Below are 24,955 nucleotides of genomic sequence, written 5' to 3'. Positions count from 1 at the left end.
CTGGTTTCGGAGGAGCAAACTGTATTTATTAAAGGAAGGCAGATTCTTAATGGACCACTTATAGTGAGTGAAATTATTAAGTGGTATAAAAATACTAATGACATTAAAGGTTGATTTCGAAAAAGAATACAAATCATTGAGTTGGGAATGCCTTGACCATGCATAAGGGCCCTTGGTTTTGGAGAGAAATGGAGAAGGAGGATGCATTCATGTCTATCATTTGCACAAGCATCAATTATTATGAATGCCAACCAGACGTCTGAGTTTTCTCTGTAGAGGGGGCTCATGCATGAAGATCAATTGTCACCATTTTTATTTATCTTAGCTATGGAGGGGTTGCATGTTTTGATCCAAGATGCAATGGAATCTTAGTCAATTCAAGGAGTCAAGGTGGGTAGCCATGACTTCAGATTTTCACACCTGCTATATGTATATGATGCAGTGTTTGTGTCAGAGTGGGGTGTAGAAGAAATTTATAACATCTCTCGAGTTCTACAAGAGTTTTTTTAGTGTTTTGGGGTTGAAATTAAACATGAAGAAATCAAATTTATATGGAGTGGGTGTTGAGTGGAGTATTTTCCAAGATATTGCTTCTCATTCTCTCAGTGTATTGCTGGTAACTTGGTAAGCTACCTTTCAAGTATCTTGAGTTACCTATTAGGAATAATAGGAAGCTTAAAGGGAGTTGGGCTCCAACTGTTGAAAATTTCAAAACCAAGTTGTCGAACTAGAAAGGTAAATTTTTATCTATTGGTGGTAAAGCCACACTTATTAAATTAGTTTTAGGAAGTATTGGGATTTAGTACATGTCAATATTTAAGGTCCCAGAATAAATCAATTTTATGAAGTATTGGGATTTATTACATGTCAATTTTTAAGGTCATGGATGGTATACTTAAACGGATGGAGTCGTCACATAGTAATTTTTTGTGGTGGAGATAGTGATAATCAAAAGCTTGCATGGGTGAAATGGGACCAGGTGTTAGCTTCAATTGAAAAGGGAAGTCTTGTTATAGGTAGTCTCTGGGTATTTAATAATACCTTATTATAATGGGGTTGTTGTTTTCTTTTGGAGGATAACACATGTTGGATGCGACTTGTTAAATCCATTCATGGAAATGATGGTGGTTTTGGCACAACTAGAGGTGGGAATATGGTTGGATTGTGGTCTAAAATAGTGTCAACCATTAGAAAGTTAGACGCATCTGTCATTGTTCCGTTGGTTACACTGAAAAAACGGATTGGTCAAGGAAATTCAATCAAATTTTGTCATGAAATTTGGTTGGGTAATCAGCTATTGCAGGTTATGTTTGATAGACTTTTCCGGCTAGAAATCGATCTATATCGTATGGTTAGAGATAGATGGGTAAATTGTTATTAGTGTTGAAACTGGAAACATCAAGTGCGTGGAGGTTGTGAACAGGAACAATTAATGTCACTTGAGGATGCTCTTCAAGGTATTATAGTCTCTGATACTCCAGATCGTTTTTGGTGTTCATTGAATTCAATGGGTGATTTCTTGGTTAAGGTTACAAGGATCCATATCGATAATGTTACTCTTCTAGATGGGGGTTCACCTACTAGGTGGTACACAGAGGCACCGTTGAGAGTTAACATATTTATATGGAGGTTGTCGCTAGATAGGTTATCCACAAGACTTAACCTCTCAATGAAATGTCTGGAGTTACAATCGATATTGTGCCCGACATGTGGTAATGGAGTGGAGTCGGATTAAATCTATTCTTTCAATGTCAGGTGCACATTACGGTATGGGGACTGATTTCTAGAAGGTGTGGGGTGACATTTTTGTTGGCACCTTCGATAAAAGAATGTGCAACGTCCCATTTTTCAAACCTAATTTTTCATTTTCAGAATAGAGTATAAAGTCAAGCCTTGTTTCCAAAACGTAATATAATAAATCATTTGTTTAACATTGTAAAGATGTAGTTTCCAAAAGTAATACAAAAGAACTTTTGTTCAATCATTGCAAAACATAGTTTCCAAAGCAGAGTAGTATCATAGAAACAACGAAAGTCTAATTCATAAATCAACAACGATGCACGTGTAGTACAGGCAAGCTGGACAATTATCTCTGAAAGTAGAACTACCTGAAAAACATCCAATCCACAAATATAAGCATGAAGCTTAGTGAGTTCTCAAAATACCATATATCACAATACATATACAATGCATACAAACAATGGCTCACAACCGATAACGTGTGTACCTAGACTTACGGCATATTGTCGTTATGTCGTCAATGGTACATAAGTCTATAGGCTCGCGGCCCGTCACCATTCTGCAGTCAACTCTTCATACAGACATATGAATAGATCATATAACTAACAACCAATCATACGGAAGACTATACTAGTCTAAACATATGACTTTACTCTATCTATCCTTATCCTGTCATAAAAAGGATGATAACTCTCCTGAACAACTACTTGAACATTATCAACGGTCCAACTGGCGAGTAGGCGCGCCAACACGTATTAACCTATAATACTACAAGAGATCAATATCTAGTGAATACAAAGACTAATATCCAGATCCTTCACTAATCCCATTAATATTGAAATTACTATCAAATAAGGATTAACCAATCAATATTATGAGGAGACAAGATCATTTCGACATATAACTTTTCTGAAATCCAACAATTAGGTCAACGTGTTTATCCTAGACACCTCTCCTAAGTAGACCAATCAAGACTTTAACTGGAATTTATGACTAATCTAGTACTATTGGTTCATAATAGCTGTTATGAATATAATAAATTATAGATAAGATTAAGTGTGACTTACTTGACTTGACGAAATCCGAATAGCCACGAGCGGAACTTCGACGCTTACTTCCTTTCCTGAAAGTTATACTTCTGAAACTTTAAATGCTTCGTTGTCAATATTTCATAACGAGAAATTGAATCACGAGGGAGAGAGATCTCAAGAGGGAGAGAGAAATTCTTGAAAGAAATTGGCAAGAAATGAGGGAGCCTGATCCCTCTATTTATAGGGGGTTGCCAACTACCTCATAAATTTTGGTCTTTTGGGTGGTTGGCAACATTAAATGCGGCCAAGTGTCATCTATATCAACTTTATGTTATTTTCGGATAATTGTAATTTTCTCATACGAGTTCAGTTTTCGATGGTCTTTATATCCATGGGTTCGTATCAACGTCTACTACAACTTTCATATTGGTCGTTTTATAAAAAACACAATACATTTTTACTTTCATTTTTATTAATAAAGATTTATATTTTTATATATTTTACAAGTGAAAACGGGTGTTACAAAATAGCTCACATAGTTTGATAATAATAATTTATTAAGATCAAAGAAATGACGACGACTAGAGGTGATTGTTATGATATCGTGCTCGACAAATTGGAGGTACCAAAATTCAATGGTGTTTAATGTTGGTTAAATTAAAAAGAATTCAATTTTTGATAGTATAGTGTCAAATTCTTTTTCTTGATTGAATAATTGAGCCTCCAACTCCAATGTAGTTTTAGATGTTTTGGCTCATGAATCCGTTGTAATTAGTGTTTTCTATATTCTAGTTACTTGCTAGAATATGTTTTTTTGGAACCGGCAAATATATTAAAAGCCCCCGCCACCGCCCACCTAGCAAGACACTAGATGGCACACGAAAACAGGAGAAAAACAAAAGTTTACGTACAAATAAGAGGAGAAATGGACTAATCAACCCATTTGTAATTACAGTTCATTCGTCTATGTTTTATCCACACAAACACCTTAGACTTAATAATATCTACCACCATATTTGGAGACGAACGTATGTTTTTAAGTACTCTGTCGCACCTCGCCTTCCAAATCCACCATAACGTCCCGTAGCAGATAGCAACTATGTTATTTTTTCGGTCCTTATTCTTCCCAAAATCATCCAGGTACCCAGTTAACTCTCCAATTGTCGATGTCTGTACCACTGGAATGCCATACCACTTCAGCACCCAATCCCAGACTGCTTTCGCGAACGTACAAGATAGCAAGATGTGGTCGGAGTCTTCCACATCTGCTAAGCAATAGCTGCACATCACCGAATCCAGATCTAAACCTCTATTTCTAAGAGCACATAACGATGGGATACGCTTCTGCATTGCTCTCCAGATAAAGCCTATAACTTTGATAGGGACCTCATGAATCCATTTCACCCGATCCATCATTACCTGGTTTTGAGGTTTATCGATTATTGTCCTGAGGGTAGCCACCTGGAACTCACCATCAGCTGTAATACCGCACTTCCAACCATCATTTGAAGCCTGCAACTGGAAGGACCAAGAAATGTCTCAATACTATGTAATTCCTCCAAGTGTGCATCATATTGTGGGCGCGAGATCCAATCCCATGAGGGGCCATCATCTCAAATTCTATCTACAATCAAGCATCTCTTTTTCTTTTCCAGTTGAAGGAACCCTCGGAAAGCAGATTTTAGAGGTTCGCCACCAATTCAATGGTCCAACCAAAACATAGTATCATCTCTTCTCCCAATGTGCTTTTTAATCACCTGTTCCATATTTATTCCTATACTGCTCAAGACATGTCGAATACCGGCAATATTGTTCCATACTCCCGTAATGTATTTGTTTGACATAACATTGGAAGGCTTGATACTTAGGTTATGAATACCTTTAATAACACGGGCCCAACTCGTTGTGGGATTTGTTCTCAGACGCCACCACCACTTGGTTAATAGAGAAAGATTAAGAGCTCGGATTGAGCCCACACCCAAGCCTCCCATATTCTTTGGAGCGATTATTTTTTCCCATGCGACCCAGTGTATTGTTTTCCTATCCTCAACACCTCCCCAAATGAATTTTCTCCTGGGGCTCTCCAGTTTATTTAATACACCTATAGGCGCTGCAAACAGTGATAGGAAGAATGTTGGAAGGTTTCCCAGCACTGCTTTCACTAGGGTCAACCTCCTACCGAAGGATAAAGTTTTTTCCTTCCATGTAGATAGCTTGGATCGGAAACGTTCAATCACCGGGGCCCAATGGCGCTTAAGATTTATGTTTGCTCCGACTGGGACGCCTAGATAGATAAAAGGAAGTGACGATGGCTCACACCCAAGAGGCACAGCCCACCTTCGAACTTCATTGGGACATGCTCCAATTCCAAACACTCGGGACTTAAAAAAATTTACTTTGAGTCCAGAAGAGATTTGGAAACATCGCAAAATCCATGCTAGGTTGTGTATGTTTGATCTGCTCCATTCACTTATAAATAAAGCGTCATCAACATAAAACAGATGTGAGATTGTCATATCTTCTCGTGGTATCCGAATTCCCTTAAAGATGCCTTTCTTGCACGCCGACTTCATAGCAACATTTAGCCCTTCCATTACCATTATGAAGAGTAATGGTGAGAGTGGGTCGCCCTGTCGTATCCCCTTCCCGATTTGAACTCAGCTGTGGGTGAGCCATTTACAAGTACCGATGTCCTAGCAAATTCGAGACACCCCCTGATCCACAGCCTCCACTTTGAGCCGCACCCCATTTGTTCCATTATAGAATCCAAAAACTCCCAATTAACCGAGTCAAAGGCTTTGTCGAAATCTACTTTGAAGAGGAGTAGTTTCTTCTTTGTTTTTTTACCCATGCACATAATTCGTTTACAATTAGTGGTCCATCATGTATATTTCTGCCTTCAACAAATGCCGATTGGACCTCATCTATGTTATAACCAATAACCCTTTTGAGTCGGATGGCAAGAGCTTTTGCTACAATTTTATACATACTTCCAATTAGACTAATTGGCCGGAAATCCCCAAGAACTAATGGATCCTTAACTTTTGGCACCACAGTAATAAAGGATGAGTTGCACCCGGGACTAAGTTTCCCCTGTTGTTCGAAGTATTTAATAAACCTGAATATATCTTCCTTCATTAAGTCCCAATATTTTTTTATGAACTTGAAGCTAAAGCCATCAGGCCCAGGGGCCTTGTCTCCGCCACATGCCCAAACAACTACCCTGATCTCCTCCATAGAAAAAGGAGATTCAAGGTTATGACTAGTATCCGAATCCAGAGCGTGGAACTTTGAATTAATCAGTTTTGGTCTAGTAGGCCAATTTTCCTGGAACTTTATTTGAAAAAATCTATGTACCTCCTCTTTTATTTCTTCTGCATTTGTGTTCCACACACCGTTTATAACCAGCCCGTTAATGTGATTTCTCTGTTGTTTGCTATTAAGAAAAGAGTGGAAGAAACTTGTGTTCTCATCTTCGTCAACTGCCCATTTTATCCTTGCCTTTTGTTTTGTATCAAGTGAAGCAATCTTTTCATGCTCTGCTATCTTTTTAAACACCAATCCTCTTTCCTCAATCTCCGATTCATACAATTCACGGGATTCAGATGCCACATCCAACTCCTGTAACCTGAGTTTTAATGCATGTAATTCCTTTACTTCCTTTGAATAATCATCAACCCTCCACTTCTTGATTTCATTTTTTAAAAATTTGAGTTTTGCAGCTAAGTATCTGTCTTGCGTCCCGTAACCAACGAAGGACTCCCAAGCTTTGGTTACCACCTGATCGAATCTATCACGTTTCATCCAGGAGTTGAAGAATATAAACGGGGTTTTGCCAAAGTCAACGGTCTCCGTTTGCAAAATAATTGGGCAATGATCAGACAGTTCACGTGCTACAGCCATCATAAAGATTTTTGGAAAATAATTGAGTAACACTGGGCAGATCAGAAACCTGTCCAATTTACTCATTTTTGGCTCCGATTGACAGAAAGAAGTGTAGCGATGACCCCCCATCCTTAAGTTTTGAACCCCGACATCCCCGATGAATCTATTAAACCAATATGTTGTTGAATGGTTAAATTGAGACTTGTATCTTTCGCCCGGTCTTCTAACAGTGTTAAAGTCCCCAAATAATATCCAAATACCCCCAATCGTTTGTTTAATTCCCAACAACTCATCCCAAATCTTCCGTTTCTCCATCGGGGCCTGGGGCCCGTATACATTGCAGAAGACAACCTTCTCCTGGATACCCGACCAAGTACCAACAGTAATTAGATAGCGACGAGATCTAATTACCTCAGTAACATCGAAGAGCCGAACATCCCATACGCTTAATAATCCCCCCGACCTACCTGATGCATGTGTTGCAGCATAGCCGAAATCTGTAGTGCCCCAACAGCCCTCCACATCGATCTTCTCAGAATCCAGCAGTTGAGTCTCTTGGATCCCGAAGAATGAGACCTTGTATTTGTTTTTGAGCCTTCTCACCCAGGTGACTTTTTGGGCTTCACCAATACCCCTTATATTTAAACTCAAGCAATTCATCGTCGAACAATCTCTCACCGAATTCACCCATGACTTCCAGCAATACCGAATTTTCTTCGTCAATTTCAAATCCAAGTTGTCTACCGATTTTAATTGTCTTCTCTGTTTCTGAGTTGAAGGAGGTACATTCCGTAGCACCATCCGGGGACCACATCTCTTCCACGTTTCTATTGAGATCAATCGAGGGATCATCTCTACCTTCAGCACGATCTGGGGATTGGATATCATATCCGGGATGAGGTATCGTGGAGATTTGGGGGTTGGAGGAGTAGCCAGTGCTTCCAGGACTATTACGTTTTTTTGTTTTTTTTTTTTTTTTTGTTTTTTTTTTTTTTTTTTTGCAGTTGATGCCCCAATAATTGTTAATGAATAATGCAGCTGTTAGAAAAAATAACAATGATTTACAATCAATATAATTATCAAATAAAAACCGAAAATTGATTATAGTGATTAAACACAAAGACAAAATCTTAATTACACTAAACACAAAATCAAATTGTGTTTTATTCTACACACACATTAATTACGAAAAGAAAGAAATTTTAGCAAATTGTATTATGTGCTTTGTTGATCAACTAGTCAAATTGTATTATTATGTCCTTGCTTGATCAACTCGTGGACGATGCAAGTGCACATTTTCATCTCGAAAAAAGTTGTTTTTTTTCCCCCACATTTTTTGCATAATCCATCTCAGCGTCATTATATATATACATATGGGTTATGATGTTTTTCTTAAAATTCCATCGAAAAAAATCCACAAGTTTTCAACGTTTTATAAGTTTTTATTTGATCTTCACCCTGTATATGCATGGCGGACCCCATATATGTAACACGAGAAGTCTGGACTACCCCTCAAGTTTTTCTGTTAATTGTAAATTTAGTATAAATCGATTGAAATCCGTCACAAAAAGTCGAATAAGTCTAAATGTACCTGTTGGTCAAACACTTTAATGACGGAGCCCTTAACTATTTCCTCTCTCTCTCTCTCTCTCTCTCTATATATATATATATATATATATATATATATATATATATATATATATATATATATATATATATATTAGATGAGCTTTTGCATCAACTGTTTAAGGCTTCTGTTCCTCAAACTTTTAGTCTTATCAACGCCACAATTATATTGTTGTCTCCAAACGAATGTGGAGCTACCCTTTCACATCCCTCTTATCTTGTTACTGTTTTTTTTAATAATCATGGAAAGTATAACAACAAAAAGCTTATTTTATATATATATATATATATATATATATATATATATATATATATATATATACACACACACACACACGCGCGAACGATAATCGGTTGGCGAGTGTGAATCGATTATCGCAAGCTAAACGATGTCACTTGCAATGACCACTTCGCTCTTCCTTTTATTGATCAAATGTTTGAACGATTATCTGGTCATTGTTATTATTGTTTTCTAGATGGATTTTCAGGTTACTTCCAGATTCCCATTGACCCAATAGATCATGAGAAGACGACATTCATTTGTCTAAGTGGAACTTTTGCATATCAACGCATGCCTTTTGGGTTATGCAATGCGCCGACTACTTTTCAACGATGCATGATGACCATATTCCATGACACGGTGGAGAAGTCTATAGAAGTATTTATGGATGACTTTTCAGTCTTTGGCTCTTCTTTTGATGATTGTCTTACTAATCTTGATTTGATGCTTGCTAGGTGTGAAAAGACCAATTTAATCTTAAATTGGAAAAAATGACATTTTATGATGAAGGAAGGAATCGTATTAGGTCATAAAGTTTCCAAATCGGGGATCGAGGTGGATCGAGCAAAGATCGACACCATTGTTAAGTTAGCCTCCACCCACTAATGTGAAAGGTGTTAGGAGTTTTTTAGGTCACGCGAGATTTTATCGCCGTTTTATCAAAGATTTTTCTAAAATAACGAGACCTTTGACTCAATTACTCTTAAAAGATGCATCCTTCGATTTTTCTAATGAATGCTTGGAAGCTTTTGAAATTCTAAAAGAAAAATTGACTAATGCCCCGATCATTATCGCCTCGAATTGGAACTTGCCCTTTGAAATAATGTGTGATGCCAGTGACTATGCTTTGGGAGCCGTACTTGGTCAAAGGGTTGATAAGCACTTTCAACCCATTTACTATGCGAGCAAGACATTAAACCCGGCCCAAGAAAATTACACCACCACTGAAAAAGAATTATCGGTCGTGGTTTATGTATTTGACAAGTTTCGTCCCTACCTTATTTTGTCCAAAACAACTATTTTTACTGACCTTTCTGTTGTCAAATATTTGTTTGCCAAGCAGGATGCCAAACCAAGACTGATCTGGTGGGTACTTTTACTTCAAGAATTTGACATCGAGATCAGGGACAAGAAGGGAATGGAAAGTGTAGCGGCCGACCACCTGTCCAGATTGGAAAATCTAGAAAGGGAAGAGATGGAGAACAAGGGCATTGGAGATGATTTCCCAGAGGAGTATTTGATGATGGTAGTAGGAGAAGAGCCTTGGTATGCAGATGTTGCAAACTTTTTGGCGGGCAACTATCTTCCCAAGGGGTTAACTCACCAGCAAAAGAAAAACTTTTCTCATAAATCAAATATTATTTCTGGGATGAGCCTTATATTTTCAGAAGTTGTGCAGATGGTATCATTAGAAATGCGTGTTTGGAAAGGAAATCCATGATATTTTGAGGCATTGTCACCACGGGCCTACAGGAGGACATCATGAAGCTCAATATACAGCCAAGAAAGTGTTTGATGCATGTTTTTATTGGCCAACGATCTTCAAGGACGCTACTACTTATCTAAGGGAGTGTGACTCATGCCAGAGGTCGGGAGATATATCAACAGGAACGAGATGCCATAAAGGAACATTCAAGTCTGTGAGGTGTTCGATGTATGGGGTATATACTTTATGGGACCATTCCCATCATCTAGAGGGAGCAAATACATCCTTGTGGCAGTCGACTATGTTTCCAAGTGGGAAGAAGCGCAGACACTACCCACCAATGATGCGCGGGTGGTTGTGAAGTTTCTTAGAAAATTATTCTCTCGTTTTAGAGTGCTAAAAGCACTTATAAGTGACAGGGGAACCCATTTCGCTAATGATCAACTTGCAAAAGTGTTACAGAAGTATGGGGTACACCATAGGTTTGCAACACCATCTCATCCTCAAACGAATGGGCAAATTGAGATCACAAATAGGGCACTAAAGCGGATTTTATAGAGATCAGTGGGGAGTAATAGGATGGAATGGTCGGACAAAATCGATGGTGTGCTTTGGGCATTTCGCACATCATTCAAGACACTCATTGGGACTACACCATATCGATTAGTTTTTGGGAAGAACTACCATTTACCGGTGGAACTCAAGCACAAGGCGTATTGGGCGTTAAAGACATGCAACTTCGAACCGAGTGAACTGCGCACCAATTGGCTTTTGCAAATGAATGCCTTGGAGGAGTTGAGAAATAAGTCATACACAAACTTGTTGATCTACAAAGATAAGACAAAAAAATGGCACGATGCAAGACTAAAAGGAAACAAGGAATTTGAAGCGGGTCAAAAAGTCCTCCTTTATAATTCAAAGATGAAACTTTTTCCTGGAAAGTTGCGAACACCCTGATCCGGGCCATTTAAGATAAAGCAAGTGTATCCATACGGGGAAATCGAGGTATTGAACGAAAATGGGTCAACCTTTAAGGTATATGGGCATAGAGTCAAACATTATGAAGAAGGGATGCCAAACGAAGAGAGAGGGAGAAGGCATGGACTTGGAGGAGTTCGCCACAACGTAGGGCGGAAAAGAGTCCAGCTCAAGACTCCTAAAAAAGAAGCACTTGTGGGAGGCAACCCATCATTTGAGTTTGCATTTCTTTTTCCTTTTCTTTTCTTTTATGTTTTGTTTTATTCCTTTATTTCATTGTGTTTTGTTAAGGATTTTCATCTTCTTCTTCTGATAATTAAAATGTTGCTTGAGGGAAAGGAAGGCTTAAGTGTGGGGTGTGGTAAAATCTTTAATGAAAAAAAATATATAGAAAATTTTTTGTTCTGAACACCGAACACAACGTGGATGAGCTGTTCCCACGTCGTGTTTGGGCAAAAGTTTGCGATTCTTCGGTTATTCAAAATTCAACGCAACGTGTTGCTTACCCCTACATGGCTTTTTGCTTTATCAGTTACCGAAATAAGACCGATTTTAAACTCATTCAAAAAGGTTTTCTAACCCTAAAAGAGCAAAAGTTGTTTTCACTCTACCCTACAACCCCCAAACACACTGAGGTTGTCTTCAACACTCTCAGTCTCCAATTCCATCAGTTTTGCTTTGATTTCTTAAAAAAGGTAAGCTTTTTCATCCCCTAAACCTGTTTAAAGTAAAGATGTTATTGGGTTTTGTGTTCAATTTACAGTTTAGAATGGATTTTAGAAAATTTTCTAATTTTTTTTCTAGGGTTTTGATTTTGAATAAATTGGAGCATTCTGGTTCAAATTTTTTGTGTTTAAGAGTATATTATTGTGTTCTAAGCTAAACCCTAGATTTATTTGATGATAAATTGGTCGATTTGGTCTCAAATAAAAAGTTGATAGCCGATCTATTCATCGAACACGACGTGTTGTTCATCCAACACGACGCGTTTGATCTTTAGTGAGCCCAATTGTTGCTTAAAAGTTTATTTTAACCTCTTTCGGTATTTGGTTCTCTTTTGTTGTTCAATTGTGTAGAAAGATGAGGAGAGGTTAGAGAAGCCAACAAGCCCCACAAGAACAAGCAGGTTTCCCATGGTATAATTTTCCGGAGGTCGTTCCTCCGGGGGTATTAGCGGAACGGAGGAACAAATTGGAGAAACTGAAAACTAGGGAGTTCTACATTGCCAATGCAGTGGACTGGGAATGGCTTCAACAAGTCGGGCTAGTTGACGTAATGAACCCGTATTTAACGAAGATTTTTATGGGTGATGAGGTGAGAATTACGTGCACAGGTTGGAGGTGGATGTTTCAAATTGAAGAATCAGTTTACAAGGAACTGTGCTTGGAATTGTTGGGTTTTCTATGCATCAAATACACTCTAAAACTAGGCAGCGGAAAAATCAAAACAACGATATACCTAAGTGTACATGCATCCTATGGATCTATGGCTTCATGCTAATTACATCAACCCTAGAAAACTAAAACATAAGTAAGAAAACATACCTCTTATGTAGCCCTTGATCTCCATGCTTGAGATCTTGAACCTCCATGAAGTTGCTTGGATGAAAGGACCCAAACCAGAATCCCTCTAATGGTATCACACCCAATGACACCAAAGAGTATAATAAAATAACTATGAGAATGGTCAATTTCACAAACCCAAAGGGGTTAGAAATCGTCCCTAAGAGGGGGAGGAATAAGGGTTGGCGAATACTTCAAGCCAAGGTGCAGGAGGAATGAAATCCCTAAGGCCCTATTTATAGCCTTGGATGCCTCCTTAGGTTTAGTACTCCTTCCCATGTGGGATGGAGGCATAACCACGAAATTTCACTCCTTTCCCATGTGCGATGGAGTGATTTTCATCCAACCCTAATTCCATAAGGGTTCTGGAACATTCCTGATTAACCAACTATCGATTAATGAATATTCAACCCTTTAATTAATTAGACTGTTAATTAATTCCCAAAATATATTTCCAATATATATTTTCAATTAGTTTCTAATTAATTATTAACCATAATAATTAATAAACCAATTTCTCCTTCATTTATTCTACTCAATTTGGGTCTTGAGGACAACCCAAAAGGACCCTGCTATTATTAGAAATATTACCAATAGTTAATGACCTTGGACACTATTCCAACAGTCTCCCACTTGGACACGTCATCAACTATACGGGGACTAATATTTCTCCAATAATCAACAGAGAGTTAGCCATCTAATGCAACTACCGAACTCTTGATCTAATCAAGATTCAACCCTTAGATAAGTGATCAACTATCCCTTCGTTCTATGATATCTGTATGAATTCGAGACATGGATAATGGTCAATCTCAAGAATTGAAGATTATGTTTCCCGATATAGATTTGTGACGACTGCATCTGACTACTAAATTGAACACATCAATTCCAGTCAGGGCTCGGCCAAGCACTTTAGATGTCAGCACCAAATCATCGAGGGGCCCATAGACATCGCTTCTCCTATTAAGGCAGAAGGAACGAATAAACTTTGACTACATAGTTTTTGTCTATTTCATCATGTCACACATGGACATACCCTTTATAACTACAAGTTACGGTTAGCGTTGGAGTAGACCAATACATAATAGAATCATAGAGCAAGACCCCACATGTATCTACGTTTGAAGAATAGAAGATATTATCGTCTTAGAATTACTCGTGACTGAATCCATGAAGTAATCTCTAAGCATGGGTTGGTCCAATACTTAAATCTCTATTAAGCACTCATGAGTGTTAGCGCAATCTCTATGCTATGTCCAATCCACTAATACTCATGACAGTCTTGAATCACTACTTACTTCCAAGAGTATGACCGACTGTGGACGTTTGAGTAAATTAATACTCGGGAAGTGAGTTCCAAACATGCAAAAGTGAGAATGCAGTGATAGGCTAATTGAAATGACCGAACTCCATCATATATTAAGATCACCACTTGATAATCGCCAAATCAAATTAAAACTTATACCGCTTAAAGTTCTCAGGTTTTAAAACAAACCAAACTAAAAGTTTTTAAGCCAATTCACTTGCAAATCTAATGCCACTCGACTTTGTCTGACTGTCAGACTTGGTCAATGACATTGGCTTAGGAATGGATCGACAAGATTATCTTTCGATATGACATATTGACTATGATGTCTTTGCATTTGACTCACTATCAAATGCGTTGGTACTTACTGAGTATGTGTAATGTGAGCTTGTGTGACTTGGGATCCATACTCGGGGTAAGTTCACCCAAAGTCACAAGAAACTTCATACGAACCATCAATGATTGAATTTCAACAAAGATGTCACTAATGAATCTCTTTTAGTCACATTGTCTTCTTTGCAATTTAACTAACTGCAACATACTCTAAGTACGTTAAATCCACTATGGTGTATTATCTGGTACTCTTCCAAGTTAATATATCACCATTCAGCAAAAGCACGAATTCCGACTGCGAACGGAATTGCCTTTATCAGTATGGAACTTAGCATCAATGTAACTCTTACAATGATCTCTTTTATACTATCTAGATCATCTCTTCTGTCCTCCAAGGACACTTAAGAATGTTCTTGATCTTGATTCATTGATTCTTGCCAAATTGATCTAATCAAACTTGTCATGCTCAAGGCATAGTAGTCATTAGATCTAGTACATATCATGACATTTATGATCGATCCCATAGCAGAAGCATGTGGGACACGACTCATTTGCTTTAGCTCAATAGTAGAACTAGGACATTAGCATTGCTCAATGTGATGCCAGCCTAAACTCCTTTTTGAGTTATGCATGTCGAGTTTCCTCAACATTCAATATACTTTGGCTTAATCCAATGAATCACTTTGATATATGTTATGTATCTCCCATGTATATCATAGCGAACCAATTCTCATACCAAGCCAAGCTTTTACACTTGCTAAGTTAGAATATAATTTCCTATGAATCGGATGTTATCTATGTACAATACAATGATGACTACAGTGCTCCCACTTGTAACATCCCAACCGTCAGGTATTATTAATATTTTTTCCTTTTAGACTTCACGTTGAAGGTCTACTCGACGAGTTGGCGCTATGACTCGTCGAGTAGCACCAGGTTGGTCCGCGTGTTTAAGTGACCTACTCGCCGAGTCCAATAGGGGACTCGACGAGTAGGAGCTGGCAGATGAAACCCTAAATTTCGGGGGTTTGCACCCTATTTAAGGATCACTTATCCCCCCTTAGCCTCTCTTACTGCTCCCCTCGAATTCAGAAACCCTAATTCGTGTTGTTCTCTATATTGGTGTGCTTCTTAGCTTGGAAGGGGGATTTGGTGATGAAAGGTTTAAATACCAAGGAGTTTTGAACAAGGAACAGTTGGGGATCTGAAGTCTACCTCAGTTTATCATCCATTTGGAGGTATCAAGTCATCACCTTGAGCTTCTTCTAGTTAAACCCCCTTTCTATATTGAGTTTTGGGACCATTTTGAGCATTTGGTGTTGCATTTCGAGTGATGAACCAAGATCTGAAGTTGCAACTTCAGATCTAGGCTCATCTTGGCCCTTATCATCATAAAGTCTCAGTCTTTAGCATGTTGGTGAAGCCCTTTTGCCTAGAACCCCATTCTTTAGCTTGTTTTAGGTCATTATCACCATGCATGCACGTAAAGTTTGCAACTTTACGTGATAAACATGCCTTGGGAAGCTGGATCTACAATTTGGAGCCTCAACATGGCTTAAAAAGAATCTGTATGGATGAAGGATTGAAGGGACTCGGCGAGTCGCAAGTTCGACTCGGCGAGTCATATGAAGATGGGCATGAACTCGACAAGTTGATGAACAACTCGGCGAGTCCGTTGAAGATTGCCTTGAACTCGGCGAGTCGTTCGAAGACTCGGCGAGTCGGCTAGGGTTTCTCCTAATTCTTGGACACGTATGAACTCGGCGAGTTAAAGGGGAACTCGACGAGCCAATCAAGGATTTCACGACTTCTCGAGTTCAGGAAGGACTCGATGAGTCGGTGAACTGCACTCGACGATTCGAGTCAACATGGACTGTTGACTTAGACTGTGGACTTTGACTTTGACCAAGAGTTGACCAGTTGACTTCTGAGGGTATTATGGTAATTTGGAGATTTATGAAAAAGGGTTTTATGGTAACTATAGGTGGTGGAGTTCGTGTTATGTTATGCTAAGTATGATCTGTTAGATCGGTATCCTAGAGGGTAGGATAATATTATATGATATGTGGTATGATCTGTTAGATTGGCATCCTGGTAGATAGGATGGTGTTATGTGCTATGTGGTAAGATCCGTTAGATCAAGTATTGTCTATAGACTGTTATGTGACTATCTATTAAATGTGCAAGATCTGTTAGATCAAGTATTGTCTATAGACTGTTATGTGATTATCTATTATATGTGCACATATTTGTTTGGCGGTTGAGGCTTATCTGCTTGGTGCGAAATCCAATAGACCTGGGCATTCTAACCTGTAGGTTGTGGGCCGTGAGTATTCCATCCCGAGGATGATTGGACTCAAAGTATGTGGGCATTCCAACCTGTTGGTTGTGGGCCTCGGGTATTCCAAGCCGATGGTTGATTGGACCCATAGTGTGTTGGCAATCCAACCTGTTGGTTGTGGGCCTGGGGTATTCCAACCCGATGGTTGATTGGACCCATAGTATGCTGTTATGATTCTATGTGTATTGTTGCGGGTATGGGTATTTTGGGGGAACTCACTAAGCTCTCGGGCTTACAGTTTCAGTTTATTGTTTCAGGTACATCTAGGGATTGCGGCAAGGCGAAGGCGTGATTGTACAGCTCCTCATGTTTTATCTATGTTTCTGGGAAAAACTCTGATATTATACATTTTGAAAACAAAGTTGTAATGATTTTCAATGGTTTGAAATGTTTTTTAAAAGTTTAAATTGGTTTGAGTTTTTGGGTGTTACAAGTTGGTATCAGAGCCTTAGTTTGAGTGAATTGGACGAACATGCGTGTGAATCCAGTCTCAAATCAAGGAAAGGTTTTCAAAATGATTTCTAAACAATTTTCAAAATAAGCGAATGAGGATGCAGGATGTACGATCAGCCGGAGCCAGTAAGAATCCCCAAAATACCATACAGTTATTTGATTATGTGATATGTTAAAACAACATGTTAGTACTAGGCTAGGGATCTTCAGGAATTGCATAATAGAATTGCCTGATTACATGATGCCTGTTAGCCTAGGGTTATCTTTATATGGGATTGACATCATTACTGTAGTTGCTTAGTGTATGCATCACGGCTATACATAACTAAGATCTTATAGCCTGAGAATGTTTGATTTGGCCTTATGTTCTGTTCTTGTTTGATTGGGAGCTTAGGGTAGGATTGGATATTTGAAAGTCTATAGGGTCCAGCGTTATGTATGACTAGCATACACTAGGGCTGCAGGGGTTGGTGGAAGTTCCATGGATGGGTGAGTTGTAGGGGACCGGTAGGTCAGTTGTGAGACGGTTAGCCTTCCTCTAGGAGTGAGGATTGAGTGTTCTCTATGATATGTATGTTGTTAGGGTGTTGTGGTGATACTTGAGACAAATATGGGTAGGTGTGGAAGGTAGTATGGGCCCGTACTACTGAAAGCACAGGACCCATACGCGTAGCAAGGAAGTCACAACCCCTAGGGATTAGTCGGGAGTTGGTTCCCAGTTACTTATGCGGATTGTCTGATATCTTCCTGTTATGTTTCAGAATGGCAGTTACGAGGCGTTTCACGTCGGGGTCCGGATCAGGATCAGGACAGGGTGATCAGGAGGCCCCAGTGGCACCTGAGGCTATCGGCCAGGAGGGGCCAATGTTGACAGAGGATCGGGTTAGGGAGATCATCCGCGAGGAGGTTGTCGAGATTGTCCGGGGTCAGATTCCGGAGTTGTTCGGGACTATTAAGTCCGTTATGATGGAGTATTTCGACGACAGATATGCAGCCCTCGCTGAGACAGCTGCCGTTGCAGCCACCGCGGCTGTAACAGTGGCGGGAGGGGGAGCGGGGCGAGTTTTTCAGTACAGGGACTTCGATAACACGAAGCCCCCTACTTTTCATGGGACGCAGGATCCCATCAGGGCTATGAGGTGGATCTCGGATGTGGAGGGGTGTTTCTTCACCTTCTCGTGTCCTACTGACCAGAAGGTCAGGTGTGCTCCGAACCTGCTAAGGTCCGGGGACAAGGACTGGTGGAGACTTGTGACTGGGTCGTACACTGATGACCAGAGAGCTGCTGTTACTTGGGAGCAGTTCAGAGACATGTTCCGCGACCGTTACATTCCGCGGGTCGAGCGGGAGCGTTTAGCACAGGAGTTTCTGAGTTTGAGACAGGATGGGGAGTCGGTGACGGAGATCACCCGTATGTTCACTGAGAGGGCGATGTTTTGCCCGGAGTTTGCTTCCGAGCAGGCTCAGATGACCCGTTATCTGAGCATGCTCAAGACTGACATCCGTCAGTTTGTGTCTACCCAGCGATGTGATACACTTCTGGAGTTGCAGGAGGCCGCTAGACGGCGTGAGTTGGAGATTGAGCTGCAGTTGAGGGAGCAGCGGCAGGCCTCGGCACAGTCACAGCCGGCGGCAAAGCGGTCCAAGACCGCTGATACAAGGACTGGGGGACAGCCACGCCGCACTTGTGGGAAGTGTAGGAAGGCTCATTCATGGATGTGCCGGACAGGGAGTGGGTGCCACCGATGTGGCAAGCAGGGCCATTTGGCCAGGGATTGCAGGCAGCCGACTCCGACTTTCGGAGTCAGGCTTTGCTATCATTGTGAGCAGGTGGGCCATATGAAGGCCCAGTGTCCTCTACTAGCCGCCAAACCGGCGCAGGCTCCAGCGCCGACTTCCTTGAGGATCATGGATGGGAGACCAGTCAGGGCAGAGCCTCCGAAGGCTCAGGGTCGTGCTTTGCAGTTGACCGCAGAGGAGGCCAGGGCAGCGCCAGATGTGGTTGCTGGTATGTTTCTCCCCTCTATCTCATTTATTATAATTGTGTTATGCTTATCTGTTGTAACTGTGATTAGGTACGTTTTTAGTGAACTCTTTGCCTGCTTTGGTTTTATTTGACTCGGGGGCGAGTCGGTCTTTCGTATCTCAGTCATTTAGTAGGAAGTTCAGGGTGCCAGTGGGCGAGTTAGAGTGTCAGTTGCGAGTGTCAATCGCCAACGAACACGGGGTTTCTGCTTCTTCGGTTTATCGAGGGTGTGATTTGGAGATTTTCGGGGTGTCTTTTCCGATAGATTTGATTCCGATTCTCATGGGGGAGGTGTGTGTGATTGTAGGCATGGATTGGCTCAGTCGGTTCGGTGCTATGATTGATTGCGAGGGCCAGCGAGTGGTAGTTCGAACCCCAAGTGGGGGAGAACTAACTGTATATAGTGAGGGCACCAGAGTGGGATCAGGGTTTTGTTCAGCTGCCAGGGCTCGACAGTACATTCAGCACGGGTGTGCGGGTTATCTAGCGTATGTGGTAGATACGCGGGTCAGGGATCAGATTTCGGTTTCCGACGTACCGATAGTCAGGGAGTTTGCAGATGTGTTTCCGGAGGAGTTACCAGGGGTACCTCCGGAGAGGCAGGTCGAGTTCAGGATCGACCTGGTGCCAGGTGCGGCCCCCACCGCTAAGGCGCCGTACCGATTGGCACCACCAGAGATGCAGGAGCTGTCGTCACAGCTACAGGAACTGCTAGGCAAGCAGTTCATCCGTCCGAGCAGTTCTCCATGGGGAGCACCGATTCTTTTTGTCCAGAAGAAGGACGGTTCGCACCGGATGTACATTGACTACCGGGAGTTAAATAAACTAACGGTGAAGAACCGTTACCCACTCCCGAGGATAGATGATCTCTTCGATCAGTTACAGGGTGCATCTTGGTTTTCCAAGATAGACTTGAGGTCTGGGTATCATCAGGTCAGGGTCAGAGAGGAGGACGTGGAGAAGACCGCGTTCCGAACTCGTTATGGACATTACGAGTTCGTGGTGATGCCGTTTGGGCTCACCAACGCGCCAGAGGTGTTCATGGACCTGATGAATCGGGTCTGTAGACCGATGCTCGATCGCTCGGTCATAGTGTTTATTGATGATATCTTGGTGTATTCCAAGACCGGAGAGTAGCATGAAGAGCATATGCGGGAGTTGTTGGGAGTTCTAAGACGAGAACGGCTATACGCCAAGTTCTTGAAGTGTGAGTTTTGGCTACGAGAGGTCCAATTCCTCGGACATCTCGTTAACCAAGGGGGGATTTTGGTCGATCCGGCCAAAATCGAGGCGGTTATGCAGTAGGAGGTTCCAAAATCTCCCTCAGACATCAGGAGCTTTTTGGGATTGGCAGGGTACTACCGGAGATTCATACATAACTTCTCCAAGATTGCGGTACCCCTCACTCGTCTGACGAGGAAGAGGGTGGATTTCCGGTGGGGCCCTGAGCAGTAGAGGGCGTTTGAGACCCTCCGGCAGCGGTTGTGCGAGGCCCCAGTCTTGACACTCCCGGAGGGAGTTGAGGATTTTGTGGTGTTCTGTGATGCATCCATCACAGGGTTAGGGGCGGTCCTCATGCAGAAAGGACGAGTGATAGCTTATGCGTCACGGCAATTGAAGCCGCATGAGACAAGATACCCTACGCATGACTTGGAGTTGGGGGCGGTGGTATTCGCCCTCAAGATATGGAGACATTACCTTTAGGGGGTCCGTTGTACCATTTACACGAATCACAAGAGCTTGAGACATATCATGGATCAGCCGAACCTGAACATGAGGCAGCACAGGTGGCTGGATGTAGTCAAGGACTACGATTGCGAGATCCTTTACCACCCTGGTAAAGCGAACGTGGTTGCGGATGCTTTGAGCCGCAAGTCAGCTGGGTTTTCCACCCCAGCGGTATGTATGAGGTTAGCAGTGGACTCCCCGCTTGTAAGTCTGATCAGAGATGCCCGGGTTGAGGGCATGCGACCGGAGAATTGGAAGCTGGAGAAGATCAAGGGTGAGAATACACGGTTTGAGCAGGATAGTCGGCGATTTTTGACCCGATGCGGTCGAGTTTGGGTTCCGATGACTGGCGGGGTTAGGCAGACGGTTATGGAGGAGGCTCATAAGTCTCATTTCTCTATTCACCCGGGGGCCACCAAGATGTTCCGGGATTTGAGTTTGAGCTATTGGTGGCCGTGCATGAAGCGAGAAATCGCTTGGTACGTCGAGAGGTGCTTGACCTGTAGGATGGTCAAGGTCGAGCATCAGAGGCCGCATGGCAAGCTGCGGCCCCTGGAGATCCCAATATGGAAATGGGAACAGATCACGATGGATTTTATTACCAAGTTGCCGAGGATGGCGAAGGGGTTTGATGCTATATGGGTCATCGTGGATCGATTGACCAAGAGTGCCCATTTCTTGGCCATACGGGAGAGCTCATCGGCAGAGAAATTGGCCGACGTGTACGTTCGCGAGATCGTGTCTCGCCATAGGGTTCCCGTTTCCATTGTCTCTGATCGGGATGTCCGGTTTACCTCCCGCTTCTAGCAGAAGTTTCACGAGGAGTTAGGCACACGGTTGCACTTCAGCACAGCCTTCCATCCGCAGACTGATGGTCAGAGCGAGTGGACCATTCAGACCCTCGAGTATATGTTGACGGCGTATATCATCGATTTCGGTGGGAGCTGGGATTCCCACCTACCGCTTGCAGAGTTTGCCTACAACAACAACTATCTTTCCAGCATTGGCGCCCCGCAATTCGAGCTGTTGTATGGGCGGAGATGTCGCACCTCGGTTTGTTAGGGCGAGGTTGGTCACATGGTGATGGGTCGGACGGAGGTGGTCTTGCAGACTACCGAGAAGATTCAGCAGGTTAGACAGCGGATGCAGACCGCTCACAGTCGGCAGAAGAGTTACGCTGACCGACGCCGGTCCGAGCTAGAGTTTCAGGTCGGTGACATGGTACTCTTGAAGGTCTCGCCCTGGAAGGGTGTGATCCGTTTCAGGAAGAGGGGAAAATTGGGTCCCCGATATATTGGGCCGTTCAGGATCATTGCCAGAGTTGGCAAGGTGGCTTACAGACTAGAGCTGCCGGAGGAGCTTAGTCGGATCCACAGTACTTTCCACGTTTCGCAGTTGCGAAAGTGCATTGTGGACCCGGAGGCAGTGGTGCCACTGGATGACATTCAGGTTGATGAGCGCCTGAATTATATTGAGAGGCCGATTGCCGTTTTGGAAAGGAAAGTGAAGGTCCTGCGCAACAAGGAGGTTCCGTTGGTAAAGATACAATGGGAGCATCGGAGGGGATCCGAGTGGACATGGGAGTCGGAGGCTGAGATGCGGGAGCATTACCCGGAGTTATTCGCTACAGCTGACTTCGAGGACGAAGTCTAAGTCAAGTGGGGGAGAATTATAACATCCCAACCGTCAGGTATTATTAATATTTTTCCTTTTAGACTTCACGTTGAAGGTCTACTCGACGAGTTGGCGCTATGACTCGTCGAGTAGCACCGGGTTGGTCCGCCTGTTTTAGTGACCTACTCGCCGAGTCCAATAGGGGACTCGACGAGTAGGAGCTAGCAGATGAAACCCTAAATTTCGGGGGTTTGCACCCTATTTAAGGATCACTTATCCCCCCTTAGCCTCTCTTACTGCTCCCCTCGAATTCAGAAACCCTAATTCTTGTTGTTCTCTATATTGGTGTGCTTCTTATCTTGGAAGGGGGATTTGGTGAGGAAAGGTTTGAAGACCAAGAAGTTTTGAACAAGGAACAGCTGGGGATCTGAAGTCTACCTCAGGTTATAATCCATTTGGAGGTATCAAGTCATCACCTTGAGCTTCTTCTAGTTAAACCCCCTTTCTATATTGAGTTTTGGGACCATTTTGGGCATTTGGTGTTGCATTTTGAGTGATGAACCAAGATCTGAAGTTGCAACTTCAGATCTAGGCTCATCTTGGCCCTTATCATCATAAAGTCTCAGTCTTTAGCATGTTGGTGAAGCTCTTTTGCCTAGAACCCCTTCTTTAGCTTGTTTTAGGTCAGTATCACCTTGCATGCACGTAAAGTTTGCAACTTTACGTGATAAACATGCCTTGGGAAGCTGGATCTACAATATGGAGCCTCAACATGGCTTAAAAAGCATCTGTATGGATGAAGGATTGAAGGGACTCGGAGAGTCGCAAGTTCGACTCGGCGAGTCATATGAAGATGGGCATGAACTCGACGAGTTGATGAACAACTCGGCGAGTCCGTTGAAGATTGCCTTGAACTCGGCGAGTCGTTCGAAGACTCGGTGAGTCGGCTAGGGTTTCTCCCAATTCTTGGACACGTATGAACTCGGCGAGTTAAAGGGGAACTCGATGAGCCAATCAAGGATTCACGACTTCTCGAGTTCAGGAAGGACTCGATGAGTCGGTGAACTGCACTCGACGAGTCGAGTCAACATGGACTGTTGACTTTGACTGTGGACTTTGACTTTGACCAAGAGTTGACCAGTTGACTTCTGAGGGTATTCTGGTAATTTGGAGATTTATGAAAAAGGGTTTTATGGTTACTATAGGTGGTGGAGTTTGTGTTGGTGATCCGGGAGTTGAGCTTTCTAGTTTTAGACGACAGTTGCAAGGTGAGTTTTCCTCACTATGCTCAAGGGTCTAAGGCACAAAGGCCGGCCCTTTGGATTATTATATGGTTATGTTATGCTAGTATGATCTGTTAGATCGGTATCCTGGAGGGTAGGATAATATTATATGATATGTGGTATGATCTGTTAGATTGGCATCCTGGTAGATAGGATGGTGTTATGTGATATGTGGTAAGATCCGTTAGATCAAGTATTGTCTATAGACTGTTATGTGATTATCTATTATATGTGCACATATTTGTTTGGCGGTTGAGGCTTATCTGCTTGGTGCGAAGGCCAATAGACCTGGGCATTCCAACCTGTAGGTTGTGGGCTGTGAGTATTCCATCCCGAGGATGATTAGACTCAGAGTATGTGGGCATTCCAACCTGTTGGTTGTGGGCCTGGGGTATTCCAACCCGATGGTTGATTGGACCCATAGTGTGTTGGCAATCCAACCTGTTGGTTGTGGGCCTGGGGTATTCCAACCCGATGGTTGATTGGACCCATAGTATGCTGTTATGATTCTATGTGTATTGTTGCGGGTATGGGTATTTTGGGGGAACTCACTAAGCTCTCGGGCTTACAATTTCAGTTTATTGTTTCAGGTACATCAGGGGATCGCGGCAAGGCGAAGGCCTGATCGTACAGCTCCTCATGTTTTGTCTATGTTTCTGGGAAAACTCTGATATTATACATTTTCAAAACAAAGTTGTAATGATTTTTAATGGTTTGAAATGCTTATAAAAGTTTTAAATTGGTTTGAAATTTTTGGGTGTAACATAATAACTCTTTCAATTCCAAATTGAATGCTATCTCTAACTTTAGGCTCTTCGATGGTTGGATCTCGAATCTTATCAAGATCAATGTGGCTCCCACTAGCCCTTTTGGAAATAAGCTCCCTCTCTCGGAAGACTGCCCTTCGAGCAACATACACTTTGTTCTCATAAGGATTGTTAAAGAATTATCCAAAATGCTTGATGGGTTCACCAACGTGATAACACATCTCTTATTCAAAGTCCTAGATTGTCGAGCGCTTCACGACGAGCGTAAGCCTCATAATCGTAGACTTCCATATATGGTAGTGAGGATAGAATCCCACTTCACATATCATAGAGTGTTTCAAGAACCTACTTAGTTGGCACAATACCAAAGGACTTCTTGTAACACTATTCATGGTACAATCCACGAATTGTTAGTGTGCATAATGCGACTCATCTAGTACAAAATCAATGAACGATTTGTTTCTCTATCCAACTAACACTTCCTAGTGGTAGTGTTCTGGGCGGAGATAGATCATGAAACTCTTTAACGAACACTTAGATGATCGATAAAGTTTGGACTGAGATTCTCACTATGAG

General features: G+C 42.1%; 1 protein-coding gene across 1 annotated transcript; it reads left to right on the top strand.

The window, feature by feature from the left end:
* The first annotated feature begins 10,567 nt into the window (after positions 1 to 10,567).
* LOC145126698 (uncharacterized) lies at positions 10,568 to 10,945 on the top strand. The gene has a single exon (XM_079062008.1). The coding sequence runs from the start codon at positions 10,568 to 10,570 to the stop codon at positions 10,943 to 10,945; it is 378 nt and encodes a 125-aa protein (XP_078918134.1).
* Positions 10,946 to 24,955: the final 14,010 nt, after the last annotated feature.

The sequence above is a fragment of the Lactuca virosa genome, chromosome 7, assembly GCF_052849685.1.
Source record: "Lactuca virosa cultivar CGN04683 chromosome 7, Lactuca_virosa_CGN04683_v6, whole genome shotgun sequence".
In the NCBI taxonomy this organism is placed as follows: domain Eukaryota; kingdom Viridiplantae; phylum Streptophyta; class Magnoliopsida; order Asterales; family Asteraceae; genus Lactuca; species Lactuca virosa.
Note: the sequence above shows the minus strand (reverse complement) of the source record. Positions and strands in the feature narration are given on the sequence as shown.